This window comes from Ambystoma mexicanum, chromosome 7p (genome assembly GCF_040938575.1).
Source record: "Ambystoma mexicanum isolate Mex_15411 chromosome 7p, UKY_AmexF1_1, whole genome shotgun sequence".
Classification (NCBI taxonomy): domain Eukaryota; kingdom Metazoa; phylum Chordata; class Amphibia; order Caudata; family Ambystomatidae; genus Ambystoma; species Ambystoma mexicanum.
The window spans coordinates 257,327,085-257,342,729 of record NC_090939.1 but is presented as its reverse complement, the minus strand read 5'-3'; the positions used below and the strand labels follow the sequence as shown (position 1 = coordinate 257,342,729).

The window sequence follows — 15,645 nt, the reverse complement described above, 5'->3', positions numbered from 1 at the left end:
AAAGAGGAAGATGAAGAAAGGACGTCTGTAGTGATTTCCAGCAACCGGAGAGCCTTATGTGTAACCAGAGCCTGATGTAACCCTTCCTTCGAATCGACCCGGAGGTCCCGAACTTGATAACTCCTACCCAGAGGCTGGTGAGATCCACTAGCCTCAAGAAGACCTCATTTTGAGCCATCCCACGACATGCTGAGAACTTGCTGGGCTACAATACCCCAATACCCTGGGACATCGAGCCTGAGTGCGGTGCATGGTCTTCCGAAGTCCAAATCCAGCTGAAACCTTGTGGACTACTGCTGGATCTCCAGAGACATGATTCGAATCCCAGAGTGCAGGACGGAGCGAGTGAAGAAAATCCAACCAGTGGTATCAGTTCTTCATCTGGTTGCTGTAAAAAGGCGCCAAATCCACAGAGCTGCGAGAATCTGTGAAGAAAACTTTTCTGGAAGCGTCCTGAGACAGCTGCTGCAAGTTCCCATCCAGTGTCCAGTTCTTTATCGTCTCCAGACCAAGAATCCAGGGACCAGGTCCTGTGCTGCTGCATTCTGAAGGCATCCTCCCAGCTCCTCCTCTTTTCTCCTAAGGCACTGTGTGGGCTCGGGTATCACTTACCTTAAGCCTGGTGTGCATCCTGCGAGGCTGAGTGGGTGATTCGTATTGTTGGGAGTTTGCCCATACCACTTGCCCAGGCCTAATGCTGACTAAGGAAGGGCTGGATAAGAAAAGGATTCTGTCTTGAAAAAGTATAACAAGTGTAAAGTACTTACTTGCTGAAAGAATTAGTGTGGTAACTGAATCTTTGTGAAAGAAGAAATTACTAAGTGCCCTTAAATTATACTTACCTTTAAGTTGCAATGTGCCCTCGAAAAAGTATATACGTTGCTTTACTAACTTTGAATGGTGTTTCCCCCACTTCTAAAAAGCAATGTGTTGGAACTATTTAAGTATTCTTAACTGAATTAGTGTAAAAGCTTGCACATATGTTTTACCTACCTTGAATAACATTGTGTTCTTATTAAACTGTGTAATTGGGGTTTTCTCCCCCTGATCTGCTTTATACAGACCTAAAACAGTCCAGAAGTTAATACTCGTCTTATGAGTTGCTTGAAGCCCCTCTTAAAAGTATATGGTTACTTACCTTGAATAGCTGCTGCTCTTCTCGTCTTGTAACACTAGGTTGTGCCTCCCCTGAAACTGCTTAGAGCATTTCCAAAGTAGTTATAGAGCCAATTACTTACCTTGAAATACATTGTGTGTTTCTTAAAGTGTAATAGGGTTTTGCTTTCCCCGGTTTGCTTAGTGCATTCTGAAATAGTTGTTGCGTGTTCACACTTATCAGAGTATCTTAAGGCTCCTCCAGTAAAGTGTATGAGTTGATTTACTAGCTCCCAACTGAGTTCTAAAAAGTAATGTTGCAAGGAGTATACTTGTAACGGAGTTGGTTTATTATGCGATTTCATAACTGAGTGTCACTGCATGACTGAGTCAACTACCCTTGAAATACTGATTGTTTTCTAAAAGTATATCTAACCTGGGTTATGCCCCAAGAATAGTATATTAGTATTCTGAATGTATAACCTTAGGTTTGACTCACCTCAACTTGCTTCTTGCTCCTCTAAAAAAAGGTTGTACCTTGGGTGGCATACCATAGGTATTGAAGTTGGCTTTTATGATTGTGTTTATATGTTATAATACTTACCCAAGATCTATCTTGGTCTACTTGTATTTAAAAAAAAAACTTTATTCGTACAATACATAAGTGTCTCAGAGTTTCTTTGGACCATATGTCTACTACAATTTCTTTGTACCAAGCTATAGTCCTCTCTCCCCTACTAAGATCAGCCTGGCTGCTCTGTCCATGCTACCACATTCTCAGGTGGTACAGCCTTATACTAAGAGTGGAGCGTATGTACTGCCTAAGAGGTATGGTTTAATCAAGCCCTTAGTTGGACTTCAGAAAACTGTCTTAACAGTAAGCACTTATTGGAAAATCTAGAGACAATTTGGTTTGCATTGTGGGCCCACTTGTCAATTCTTATAGAACTAAAAACGAATGACAAACATGCAGCTCTACTTACCCTTGTAGGAATACCAGCGCTTTCAGCTTTTTTAAGGCCTTCAACACCTGCTTTGTTAGAAATCACAAGGGCAATATGTGCAGAGCTTAGCGGCTCCTTTGTACTGGTTATCAACGCTTCCATATTTGTGCCTGAAACAAATTTCATACAAATTAGTAATTTTTGCAGCCCTTTGTTCTTGCAGACAGCTTATGTCTTGTAATAAAAAGACACTAGTACATGTGAATAACAGTGGCTCTATCTTATGTGTAGGAAAAATCTGGAATTACATGCTCTCACTAAAACAACATGTTAGCAAGGTCGATTCCCCAGGGAGGGAAAATAGTAAATACCACCATTCTATATAAAGTTGGTGGACCATAAAACTGGAAATAATGTACAAAGCAATTCTCGGTAGCCTTAACACTTGATACCTCACTGAACACCTCTGCTGCCGTCTGTTCTGATCGTTCCCCAGGATCATTGGGCAAGTTTTTCTAAATCATAGGACAGACTACACTGCAATGAGAAGGAGGCATAGGGAAAATGAAGCATGGTAAAAAAGTAAAGGCACACTAAGACTATAGTGAAATTAACCAGTCCCAGGGGTTCATTACACAACACATGTTTTCTGATGATTTCAGCATAGGTTTATGTTAACGGAATTAACTAGCTTGTATCTCCTGATGCTGACGGTTTTTAAAATGACAGCACAGGACTCTACTGAGGTACCCTAGAGGTACAATATAAAGAAGCTCCATTTCATTGATAACAGAAAAATAAATCTGCACCAAGACTTTAGGTTGTCACAGACAAGTACCGATTTATGGAGCACCTTTGTTTGCTTGAAGGAGGGGTGCACTCAATCGGTTTTATATTTAATTTAATCATTTGTATAGTGCTTTTCAGCATAGGAATGGTCCAAAAGCGCTGTAGGTTGAATGCCATTGGGGGGACCGAAGTCCAAAGTATGGGAAATTCAAGGAGTTGCTGGTATGCGTGGGTGCATTAAAGACAATATGATGATATGAGGGGCTGGTCAAGTCCCTGCCAGCCACCCATGTCTAATTGACATGTGGCTGGGTGGAGAATGGTAGACTAGAGAGGTGGTATGGAGGGGGTATGCGAGAAGCTAGTCATTATATGTGTTGCTACGGTTCACATCTTGTGCCATTAAAGGTAGCTGCATACGTATGACAGAAGAGTTGCGCAAATTGTCGCTCGGGTTGTGTGTGAGAGCAGATGGTTGCGGGCCGGTGACCGAACATTCGGCTAAAGTTGCATAAGCATGGAGTGTGATATAAGTACATTGCCTACCGTCTAACCTTGGCCATATTCTGAGACATCTAGAGTTAATGTTAGCTGCGTGGCTTCAATCTACATACAGTCAGCTATACTATAGCAGCTACATTTTAGAGCACATATATTGAAGGTAGAACTAGCTAATTGTGATAGAACTACATTCCAGGAAATAGCAAGGTTATGCAATCGCCTAGATTCGATTCACTGCCTACAAGCAGCGTTCACCTAGATTTGATACACAGGTTATAATTCAGCCTTTGACGGGATATAGTGCAAGGCTACATTCTGCTAGGCTCAATGCAATAGCTACCTTCTTTATATGACCAGAATGCTGAGCAGGCTAATTCTACAGTCACATGGCTACTCTCCATGTTTTCTAGGTGGAATGCCTTGGTCACCCTTACAATAGTTCCAAGTTGTCATACATAGGCCACCCTTCACAACCCCTCCAAGCGCAATACATAGGCTACTCTTGAATTTTCCCCAGGAATAATACATTGGCTATCGTCATTAAACCTATAAATGCAGTGTATATGCTACCCTCATGAAGATGCTGTGTGCGATGTAAAGGCTAGCATCATAATCCGTCTAAGTGCAGCGCATAGGCAACCCTGAAATCTTCTAAGTGCAATGTTTGGCTCTCTTCACCCTACTTCCAAGTCCAATAGATGGGCAAGCCTACACAATTTGTATAAGTGCGAAACTTAGGCTAACCTATACAATTCTTCTACGTAAGGTACAAGGGTCAACTTACGCAATTCCTACCGGCACAATAAAAAGGCTAACCTACACAATCATTCTCAGTTTAATACATGGGCTAACCTATACAATTCTTGTAAGTGCAATACATGGGCTAACCTAAACAATACTTCCAAGCACAAGATGATGGCTAACTTACACAAATTCTTCCTACACATTTCCTCCAAGGGCAATACATTGGTTAACCTACACAATTAATCCAAGTGCAATACATGGGCTAACCTTAGGGTGACCAAACGTCCCGGTTTTCCCGGGACAATCCGGGGAAATCACCCTCAGTCCCAGGAGTTTTTTCCATTTTAGAAACCCCATCGGGGTTTGCATGGTTGGGTGGCTACTGCAATTAAAATTGTAGTTATATTATCATTCCAAGATGGCCGCCTAGTCGGGTGGACGCGCCTCCCAGCGCTCCCGACCCGCACTGATTCATGCTGCCTGCCCACTGATCCAGCGGCCCTCCCCGGCGTCGGAACGGGCGGCTGTCGGCCCCCCTGAAGTGGCTGGTGTGACCCGGGTCGGGACCCGAGCCCCGGGTGAGCGTTTAGTGGCTGGGGCTGCGGGTGCCCGTGGGTCCGGGCCTGCAGAGCCGCGCAGAGAGCGGCCGCTGATCTGTGCGGGGAAGGAACTGGTGTCTCGCGGAGGGGTCTGGACTGCCCGCACTGGTGATTTCCTGTCGGCCCCCCGCTTCCTGCGAGTTTGGTTCCCCGTGTCGCGGGGGAGAAGCGTGGGGGGGCCGAGAGCCGGGTCCCTGCTGAGGTCGCGGCCGGCGGAGCTGGACCCGTGGTGGAGTGAGTTTTTGGGATTGTTCAGAGCGGCAAAGGTGGTGCCTACCTCCGGTGGAGCTGTGTGGAGAGCCCCGGGCGGGGGTCCGCTGGGGACTGTGGTCGCCCCCCAGAGCTTCGTGGAGGAGAGAGGTTGCGGCTGCTTGGGGGTGGACCGCTACCCGACCTGCAGCGGCGCCTGTCGGGCGCGTTGGTGGCAGACCGGAGGAGAGCCGGAGATTGACGGCGGGTCGCGAGTGGCCCGGGCGGGCGTCCTGTCGGGGGTTTGCTGCCGGCCCCCCAAGCTCCAAAAGATCTGCGGGCCTGTGCTGCACCCCCCTCTCGAGCCCGTGTGGGGGGGGCCGCCTGTGTGGAGCGGAGCGGGCCTGGAGGCTCGCTCCTGAAGGATTGGAGGCGGTGGGGGGGTCCTCCACCCGGTTGGCCATATTGAACCTGGGCGTGTGGACTGGCTGCGGGCCCCCGCTGGGGGTTACTTCTGTGGACTGCCCAGCAACCTGCATCAGGATCGGAGAGCACAGGAGGGGGTGGACAGTCTATGCCCTCCGGTGCTAGACCTCTGGTGCCACTGGAGGAGAGTCGCTTCGGAGGTTGCCCCACGGCTAACGGGGATTCCAGCTGCGGGGAGTAGACCCGGCTAAGGGGGGCGCTGGGTGGGGCTGTGCATCCCCGACTCGGTTGCCCTGGAGGAGTGTGCGGGTCCAGTGTGGCCCTTGTCCCGGCTCCCGCGCCGCCCCCGTCCAGGGGGTGCCTTTGAGGTCGTTGCTACCGTTCTCTCTTGACTACCACTTGGGCCGGCCATGTCCAGGAACAGGGGGAAGGAATGCCCTACCCAGGGAAAGATGTCCAGGAAAGCCACGGACGGTCCACTTATAAAACTTTGGCCTAAGGGCATGGATACCACGGAAGCTCGGGATTCGGTTCAGGAGCTGGCCGGGTCTTCAGCCGGGCCCTCCCAAGAGGGCCCCGACACACCATTAACCCAGGAATCACTCACGCCTCATGGGCGAGCTGTTAGAGAAGATCACGGCAGCCGGACAACAACAGATGGACAAACTACGCTAGGACCTGGCTGAAAGCCTGGGGGATCTCAGAAGGGACGTCAACAAGGCCGAGGAGAGAATTGACACTAAAGAGAGGGCCATCCAGGAACTGACGGAAGATGCGAAAAAGGTGGATACCCTACTGGAGACATTGGTGGTGGCTACACAAAACCTGGAGCTGCAAGCGGAAGACCTGGAGAACAGGTCCAGAAGGGCGAATATTCGAGTGAAATCACTGTCAGAGGATATCCAAGACCTCCCGTCCGTGTTGAAAGGAATATTTGTCGACTTGTTGGATGCCACCCTAGATTTTGACATGCAGTTTGATAGGGTCCACAGAGTGGGTCCAAGGCGCTTGGACCCGGGATCCAGACCTCGGGACGTGTTGGTAGCTTTCCACAGTTATGCGACGAAGGAGAGAATTATGGAGAGAGCGAGAAAGGCGGCTCGAATCACCTGTAATTGCCAGGAAATCGCTCTGTACCAGGGCTTGGCGAGGAGTACGCTTATAAAGAGGCGAAGAATGGGTCCTGTTTTGTCTTTTCTCAGATCTCAGCGGATCAGCTACAGATGGGCCCATCCATTTGGTTTGTCCTTCGCCTGGCAGGGCTCTAATCACAAGATAACAACCTGCGATCAGGGCCTGGCCTTGCTGGGCTTGGAGGACCAACCCTTACCCCCCCGTGCGGAGGGAGGGGGAGCAGCAGTCTCAGCGCAGACCATGGGAGTGGTCTACAGCTAAGCGCAGGAGGGGTTCGAAGAAACTTCGGGCCCGTGTCCCGACCGACAGGCTAAAGAATGCTCTCCTGAAGATGGGGCCGGGCAGAGTGGTTCCCCGGTGGTGTCATAGCAGCCTGACGGGTTTAACAAGTTTTTTGAGTAGAGGCCGGGGAGGGCCCTAATGGAGGTTGTTTAAAGGGTCGGGCTAGGCTGGGGGTTTATGTTGCTATGGAGTGCGGGTTGGGGATGGGTGGGACTGGCATTCTTGGAATGGGGATGGGATTTCCCGCGTTGGTGTTTTCTGGGTCTGGTATTGGGGTTGTCTCTCTCGTGTTTACTGTACGAGGGGGGCTGAGTGCCAGCCGATCCTGCCTAGAAGGGGTGGTGGGGGGGTGGGAGGGATTTCTGGATTTAAGGTTCAGATTCGAGTGCCATCAAACGGGTCTCATGAGGGGAGATTTTGAGGCTGCCAACGTTTGGAATAAGGCCGAGAACGTTCCCGGGGACTCTCCAGACCAACATGACACAGGTAGATGGCTAATGTCAACACCCTGAAATTCATTTCACTAAACGTGAATGGGCTTAATTCCCATATAAAGCGGGGGAAAGTTGAGCGCTTCCTTAGGCGGGAACAGCCCCACGTAGTGGCATTGCAGGAAACTCATGTACAAACGAAGGATTCACATAGGATTAGGTTCTGGGGGTATTCCCGTTTGGCTCAGGCTACACAGTCGAGCAAGAAGGGGGGGGGGGGTCTTATTGGCCATACGGGACGGGTTAGGAATGACCATAAAAGACATCCAGAAGGACAACCAGGGTCGATATCTTGCAGTGTTGATCGAGGGTAAGGGCCAGTCCTTTAAGCAGGCAACCTTACATGCGCCCAACCAGGGTCAGGACCCTTTCCTACAGAAATCCCTTACGCGCCTGGGGAAATTTGCAGTGGGGAATATCATCCTAATGGGGGATTTTAACCTAGCCTGGGACCCTGCTAAAGATAGGAGCTCCTCGACATGGGATAAATGGGGGGGCCCATCTGGGGACTTGTAGAAGAAAATGCACGATTTGGCCCTGGTAGACACGTGGCGCTAACTATATGGCTCGGCGGAGGGGTATACTTTCTACTCGCATGTACACAGGTCACACTCGCGGATAGACTATGTCTGGATCTCAAAACAACTGTTGGGAAGGGCCTTGGCACTGGACGTGGGCGCAATCGTTGTGGGGGACCATGCCCCGCTAACCCTATCGCTGGCGGTGCCTAGAGACCCCCCTGGCCATCTGGAAGTGGAGATACCCGGTTTCCCTGTTTCGAGACCCTCTCCTGGTTAGCGAGATAGAGGAGGCGGTGGGGAAGTATGCCTCCAACAATAAATGGGAGGATTCAACTCCTCAGATTTGATGGGACGCATTTAAGGCCCCGATCAGGGGCAGGATCATCGCCATCAAAGCTAGAAGGGAAAGGGAATTAAGGCTTGAGGAGGTACAGCTGGAGGAGCGGCTCAAGGAGGTAATGTCTCGCATGAGCCTTAGAATGTCGGCCGCCACCAAAAAAAAGAGTATAGATCGCTTCGCGGTTAGCTGAACCTCATACAAACCAGAGCGGTGGAACGGAACCTTTGCCGTTACCGTCAGAGGTTCTATGTTAAGGGCAATAAGGCTGATTGCTTGTTAGCCAGAAAGCTCCGAAAGGAGGCCGGCGACAGAATCATTCTAAAAATAAAGGGTGACGGGGGTGGCTGGCTCACGACGCATTCTGACATTGAGGGGGCATTTGTTAAATTCTATACTGATCTTTATAGCTCGAGTTTTCCTCAGATCGTAGAGCAAGAGGCATACCTTCGGGGGGTTGGTGTCCGCCTGCTGTCGCAGGTCGACAGACACGCTGGAAGCTGAGATCACGCCAGATGAGGTACGGGGGGTCATTAAGAACCTTCCATCAGGTAAAGCCCCGGGCCCAGACGGGTTCCTTTCAGAATTCTATAAGATCAACAAGGAGGTCTTGATTCCCGTCCTCACGAAACTATTTAATTGCATAGGTTCTTCGGGGTATCTCCCCAGATCCATGAACAAAGCTAAAGTGATCTTGCTTCATAAGCAGGGTAAGGATCCGACCGACTGCGCCTCCTAACGTCCCATAGCATTAATGAACGTCGATGCCAAAATACACGCTAAAGTCCTGGCCAACCGTTTAGAGTCTATTCTTCCCAAACTAGTCCAGGGGGACCAGTCGGGTTTTATACGGGGTAGACAAACCTCGGATAACGTCAGACGGCTCACGCACCTGATTGAAAAGTCCCAGTAAAGAATATTCCAGCCCTTCTGCTGGCAATTGATGCCAAGAAGGCTTTCGATCGGGTTAAGTGGGGGTTCATGTTTGCGGTCCTGGAGCTAATGGGTTTCGAAGCGGGCTTTATAGCGTGGCTGAGGGTTAGTTCGCCGACGATATGATCTTTTCATTAACCTCCCCGATCTTATCTTTGCAGGAGGTCGCAAGAGAACTGGATACGTTTGGTAAGGTGGCAGGCCTAAAGGTCAAACGTCCACAAGTCTGAGGCTCCTCCCTTAGCCTTGACGTCCTCTGAGATCCGTGACCTCGCTAAGATTCACAAATACAGATGGGTAGAATCCTCTGTGAAGTACTTGGGGGTCTATCTGACCAAGAAGGTGGACCAATTGTATGTAGTGAACTATCCGCCGCTCCTCCAGAAGGTGAAATCTAAGTTAGTGGACTGGGGCCCCCTTGAGATCTCGTGGTTGGGTAGAGTCAACGCTTTAAAGATGTCAATCCTGCCCCTGATCTTGTATCACTTTGCTACACTACCGGTACACGTCCCTACATCCTTCTTCAGGGCTTTGCAAAAAATAATCAGTCGGTTTGTTTGGAGCGGAAAGCGCCCGAGGGTGGCGGCTCCCATTATGAAAGCCTTGCCTGAGAGGGGGGGGTGTAGGGCAGCCAGATTTTTGAGTCTACTATTTAGCTGCGCAATTTAGGGTAATTAGGGACTGGCAGAGGGACGACGGGGGCAAAGTATGGAGACCAATGGATAGAGCGGTGGTGGGTGCAGATCTGGAGGGTGTCTTGTGGCTACCGAAGCAAGATAGGCCACACAGAATGTACTGTAGCGCTATAACATCGGCGACTGGGAATGCATGGGATCAGGCAGTCCGTAGGGCTCAGATCACTACCTTTCCTTCTCTGTATTCTCCCCTGCATGGAAACCCGCAATTGACTCCGGCTGTCACCCCCGCACCGAGTTTCGATCCATGGTTCTCAGGGGGATGTAGGATGCTGCGAGACTTGCTCATCGAGGGCGAGGTGAAAAGCTTCGAGCAAAGCAAGCAAGACTTTGGTGTGGGAGAGCAACAGCGATTCTCATACCTCCAGTTCAGGCACTGGATCTCCCACCCATCGGTGAAACGCCAGGGTTCGGGCCCTCTTAACCAATCTGAAAAGTATTTAGATACTAACTCGGGGACAAGGCGGTGATGTCATCCATTTATAAGCTTATAAAACGGGAAGAGCCACTATATTCCAGGTCCTGTATGAGTAAATGGGAGTCCGATACAGGGGCTGGTGTAGGGGAACAGGAGTGACTTAGCTTGTGGTCCCAAATCCCGAAGCTCGCTAGGTCTATCCAAATCCAGGAGATGTGGCTGAAGCTTCTACTTAGTTGGCACCTTACCCCCCCCTTAAGTTAAACAAGATGTACCCCATGCACTCGGCGCTCTGCTGGAGGGAGTGTGGCAAAGTGGGATCCTGGGCTCACATTTGGTCGGAGTGCCCGAGACTGGCTGCTTTTTGGTCTTTGGTCCGGCAGGCGATAACCCAGGTGTTGGGTCCTTTGCAGGATGGAGTTGGGGGGCGTGACATAGTGGGTCTAAGTGGAATGCTTGCCACACTGTCCACCAAAGCCAACCACAAACTATATGTGATAATGATGATGTCGGCGGCAATGGTCCTGGCCAGGAAGTGGAATACGAAGGACCCGCCTCAAGAACACGAGTGGGTGGCTAAACTGTGGGCTTTGGTGGCAATGGCATGGCTCACCTATGCGCTTCAGGGCATGCACTTGAGGTTTTACTCGAAATGGGCCGCCCTGTTGTCCTCCTTAAAGGTGGGAACTCGCCGGGCCTGGTGCCCCAGGGAGATGGAGCTGTTGGGCATAGTTAGCCCTCAAGATGAATCAGACCTTCTTGGTTGAACTGTGCTACTTATTTTCGTTTCCCTATTTGTCGAACATGGCCGCTTAGAGAACCTGTAGAATCTGGGGGGTTTGGGGGGGAGGGTTACGGGTAAATGGGGTTTTCGGGGGTTCTGTGTTTGTTTGTTTTTTCTTCTTCCTGGTATTGCTCTTTGTTGTATGAATTACAAATGGTTAATAAAAACTTATTGGAAAAAAAAAAATGTAGTTATTTTTCACAACGCTTTCAGAATTTTAAAGTTGGAGGATTGTCTCGAACACCCAACCTTACAGATACAAGTCACAACACTTACTGACTGTGCCACAGAGACTCGCTTGGAAATTATTGTACAGCAAGCCATGTCATAGCAATGAGAGCAAACGCCTGTTTTGTATTAACATGGCAAGATTCACAGACAATACTGCACAAATGAGATCATATAGAGTTTATAGAAAGCAGAAGTGCTGGAAATATGATTGGGTGGTGGTTGTGGGGGCTTGTTGGGGGGAGGGGTGGTAATTGGTGGGCTATGATGGGGTAGTCCCTCTTATGTTGTTGGTCGTCCCGGTTTTTCGTTTTGGAAATGTGGTCACCCTAGCAAAGAACAAGTTACTTTCTTACCTGGTAACGTTCTTTCGATGGGATGGTCCGACGACGTATTCCATATCTATGACAGTAATCACCACAGCTGTGCTGCTTCGGAAACTTTTTCGGCGTCTGCGTCCTGCGTCGATGACGTCGATGCGCCGCCGTCGAGGACCTCCTCCGACGTCCGACGTCATCCGATGTGATAAGTAGGACGCACGACGCCAGTAGCCTCAGTTGTAGTTTTTTCCCCCAGAACGTGTGACAATAGTCAACTGCCAGTCCGACACAAAGCCTTGCGGAACGTAAGCTGCAAACGCAACAGAAATTCTGCAGCGGGGAAGGCAGGGCGGGAGCGATATGGAATACGTCGTCGGACCATCCCATCGAAAGAACGTTACCAGGTAAGAAAGTAACTTGTTCTTCGAGGGGATTGGGTCCTCCGACGTATTCCATATCTATGACAGACTCCCAAAGCAGTACCAAATCAAGGAGGAGGGAAAGAATTTAGAAACAAAATTTAGAATAGCCAATCAAATAGCAGAGCAAAGGACCGCCTTGCCAAAGGCCAGATCCTGCCCTCTGATGGAATCGAGGGAATAATGCCGCACAAATGTATGCACTGAAGCCCAGGTGGCAGCATCACAGATGTTGCGAATAGGAACACCCCTCTGCAGGGCAGTAGATGCAGCCAAGCCCCTGGTAGAATGGGCCCGCAAGCCAGCCGGAGGGTCCTTGCCCGCCAAGCGGTAACACTCCGAGATGGCCAAAATAATCCAGCGGGACAAAGTCTGTTTCGTCACAGCTTGCCCCAAGCGCTTACCAGCGTAACCAATAAAGAGTTGATCGTCCACTCTGACCCGGGACATGCGAGAAACATAAAAGCTCAAAGCTCTCCTAGGATCAAGCCTATGGAGCCTCTCCTCTTCCTTACCAGGATGCGGAGGAGGATAGAATGCCGGAAGAACAATCTTCTGGGCCAAATGAAATTCCGTCACTACCTTCGGAAGAAAAGAAGGACGAACTCGAAGGACAACCCTGTCCTTGTGAAATACAGTGAAGGGTGGCTTAACAGAAAGTGCCTGTAACTCACTCACTCTGCGAGCGGAAGTAACCGCAACTAAAAACACAGTTTTCAAAGTCAACAGCCTCAAAGGGCAAGAATGTAACGGCTCAAACGGAGCACCCATAAGAAACCTAAGAACAAGGTTCAAATCCCAACCGGGCACCAGGAAAGGCGACGGAGGGAACACATTAGTGAGCCCTTTCAGAAACTGTGAAATTAAAGGGATTTTAAAGTAAGAACATTCTTCAGATGAGCGCTTAAAGATGGACAGCGCCGCCAGGTAACCCTTAACGGTACCCACTTGCAAGCCCCTGTGGGCCAAAGAAAGCAAAAAGGACAGAACCATGGGGATGTCACATGCAAAAGGATCCACATACTGAACTCTGCACCAGTCGCAGAACTTACGCCAACGGCAACGGTACAGAGACTTAGTTGCGGGCCTTCGGGCCGAAAGCAACACCTCCATCACGTCTTCAGGGAGGTCCCAATCCTTATACCTCAACCTTTCAGAAGCCAAGCGTGAAGGTTGAGGGATCCGACCTCTGGATGGAGAACCTGACCCCCCTCCCGTGAGAGCAGATCGTCTCGGTAGGGAAGACGACGTGGAGGGCAGATGGACAAGTCGAGAAGGTCCGGGTACCACGTCCTCCGAGCCCACGCCGGAGCAATGAGGATCATCCGGGAACCGAACTTCCGTAACCTCCGCAGCACTTGCGGGATGACGGGGACCGGAGGAAACGCGTACAGCAGCGGGAACGACCACTCCACCACGAACGCGTCTCCTAAGGCTCCTTTTGGAGGAAATTCCCGCGAGCAAAACCTTTCGCACTTCCGGTTGACACTGGAGGCAAAGAGATCCACTTGAGGGGTCCCCCAAAGGGCGAAGATCTCCAGGAGAATCTCCTGAGCCAACTCCCACTCGTGAGAGATCGTGCACTGCCTGCTCAGAGCGTCCGCCGTCACGTTCTCGACTCCGGCCAGATGAACTGCCGAGATCGAAACTTCCTGCTGGATGGCCCAGAACTCGAGCTGCATCGCCTCCCTGCACAGAGGAAGTGACCCTGCCCCCCCCTTTTTGTTGAGGTAGTGCATGGCCACTGTGTTGTCCGTCAGGATCAGGACATTCTTCCCTCGCACAGTCGGCAGAAAAGCCCTCAGGGCTAGCCTGACGGCCCTCAGCTCCAACAGATTGATATGGAGTCTGGACTCCGACGGAGACCAACGACCGCTGACCGTCAGCCCGTTGGCATGAGCTCCCCATCCCGTGAGGGATGCATCCGACACGATCGTCACCTCCGGCCAGGGAAGCCAAAACGGAGCCCCCTTCATCAAGTTGCCTTCGACGGCCCACCACAGAAGGTCCCGGGCGACCGAGGGCGGCACCTGAATCGGGTCCGACATCCTGCCGGAGGACTGCGACCATTGCATCTTGAGTGCCCACTGCAAAGATCTCATTCGCAGGCGAGCCTCTGGCACCAGAAGAATGCAGGATGCCATGAGGCCGAGCAACCTCAAGAACTCGAACGCTGGGAGCGTCTGGGCATGCTGAAACTTGCGCACCATCTGCTGAATGTGAAGAGCCCTCACCTGGGGAGGAAAACACTGCCCCAGGGAAGTGTCGAGCACTGCTCCGATGTACTGGAGCCTCTGCGTTGGCGTCAAATGGGACTTCTTTAAATTGAGGGAGAAGCCCAGCCTGTGAAGGGAGTGGCAGGCGACGGACAGATGATCCAGGACCTGCTCGGGAGAGCTCCCCCTGATCAACCAATCGTCCAGGTAGGGGTAGACGTGAATCCCCCCTTGCCTGAGATGCGCTGCCACCACCACCATGAGCTTGGTGAAAACCCTCGGGGCGGAGGTCAAACCGAACGGCAGGACCCGAAACTGAAAGTGCGAGTCGCCAACCGCGAACCTCAGGTACTTCTTGTGCTTGGGATGGATCGGCACATGGAAGTAAGCATCCTTGAGGTCGAGTGACACCAACCAGTCCTGAAGCTGAAGGGCCTGGAGGACTTGAGAGAGAGTAACCATCTTGAACTTGTCCTTCCTGAGGAGTTTGTTCAAACCGCGCAAGTCCATGATGGGTCTCAATCCCCCGTCTTTCTTGGAAATCAAAAAATAAGGGGAATACCATCCCTTGTTCCTCTCCGCTACAGGCACCAGTTCTATGGCGCCTTTCTCCAGCAGGGCTTGAATTTCCTGCGCAAGGAGCGGATCCGGACACTTCAAAGAGAGGTTCCCCGGTGGATTGTCGCGAGGCCTGTGCCGAAAGGGAAGACAGTAGCCGTGGGTTATGATCTCCAGAACCCACACATCCGAAGTAATGGCACGCCACTCTACAAGATGCTGCGCCAGCCTTCCCCCAACCGGCGAACCATGGGACAAGGCCTCATGACTGAGTAGGAGCGGCTGCGGCGTTACCTGAGGGCAAAGAGGCAACTGCCCGAGCGGCCTTGGCACCACGGGTACCCTGTCGTCCACCTCTGGTACCCCTGCGTTGGCCCCTTTGACTGCCAGCTCCTCTCGCTCTACCAAAGGACGAGTAATAGCGAAAGGAGCCACCCCTCCACTGCTGTCCCCTAGGACGAAAAGGCGGAGGTTGGCGAACTGCAGCGCCCAACGACTTCGCTGCAGCTTTTGAGGTCTGCAACCTCTCAAGGCTCTCGTCAGCCTTGCTGCCAAAAAGATGTTCACCATCAAAGGGCATGTTGAGGAGCCGGGACTGCACATCAGGAGCAAACCCCGACTTCCGCAACCACGCAAACCTGCGTATCACGGTGCTCGCCGCCATGGACCTACTGACGCATTCAGCTAAGTCCAAACCCGACTGAACGGACTCACACATGGCATCCTTACCATCCTGGACCAAAGCAAGGAAACCATCCCGTTCGTCCCCTTCGGGAATATGTTCAGCCGCTAACGCAACACAGTTCCACAGAGTGTGCGTGAAACGTGACAAGGCACAAATGGAGTTGGCCGCCTGAAGCGCCATACCACCAGAAGAAAACACCTTCTTCGCCCAGCCATCAAAACGTTTGTCGTCCCTATCAGGAGGGATGGTAGGGTACGACGCCTGCTTTGCCGGGGCCGTGGCCGCCTGCACCACCAAACTTTCCGGAGTGGGGTGCCTGGTCAAGTAGCAGGGGTCG

The 15,645-nt window shown here is 51.3% G+C and overlaps 1 protein-coding gene across 3 annotated transcripts in view; it reads right to left on the bottom strand.

The window, feature by feature from the left end:
• GART (phosphoribosylglycinamide formyltransferase, phosphoribosylglycinamide synthetase, phosphoribosylaminoimidazole synthetase) overlaps positions 1-15,645 on the bottom strand; it is a 1,418,226-nt gene that overhangs the window by 100,757 nt on the left and 1,301,824 nt on the right. For all 3 annotated transcript variants that reach the window (XM_069636266.1, XM_069636265.1, XM_069636267.1), the window contains exon 19: positions 2,079-2,209. In XM_069636266.1, the coding sequence (XP_069492367.1) occupies positions 2,079-2,209 (131 nt within the window). The remainder of the gene's footprint in view (positions 1-2,078; positions 2,210-15,645) is intronic.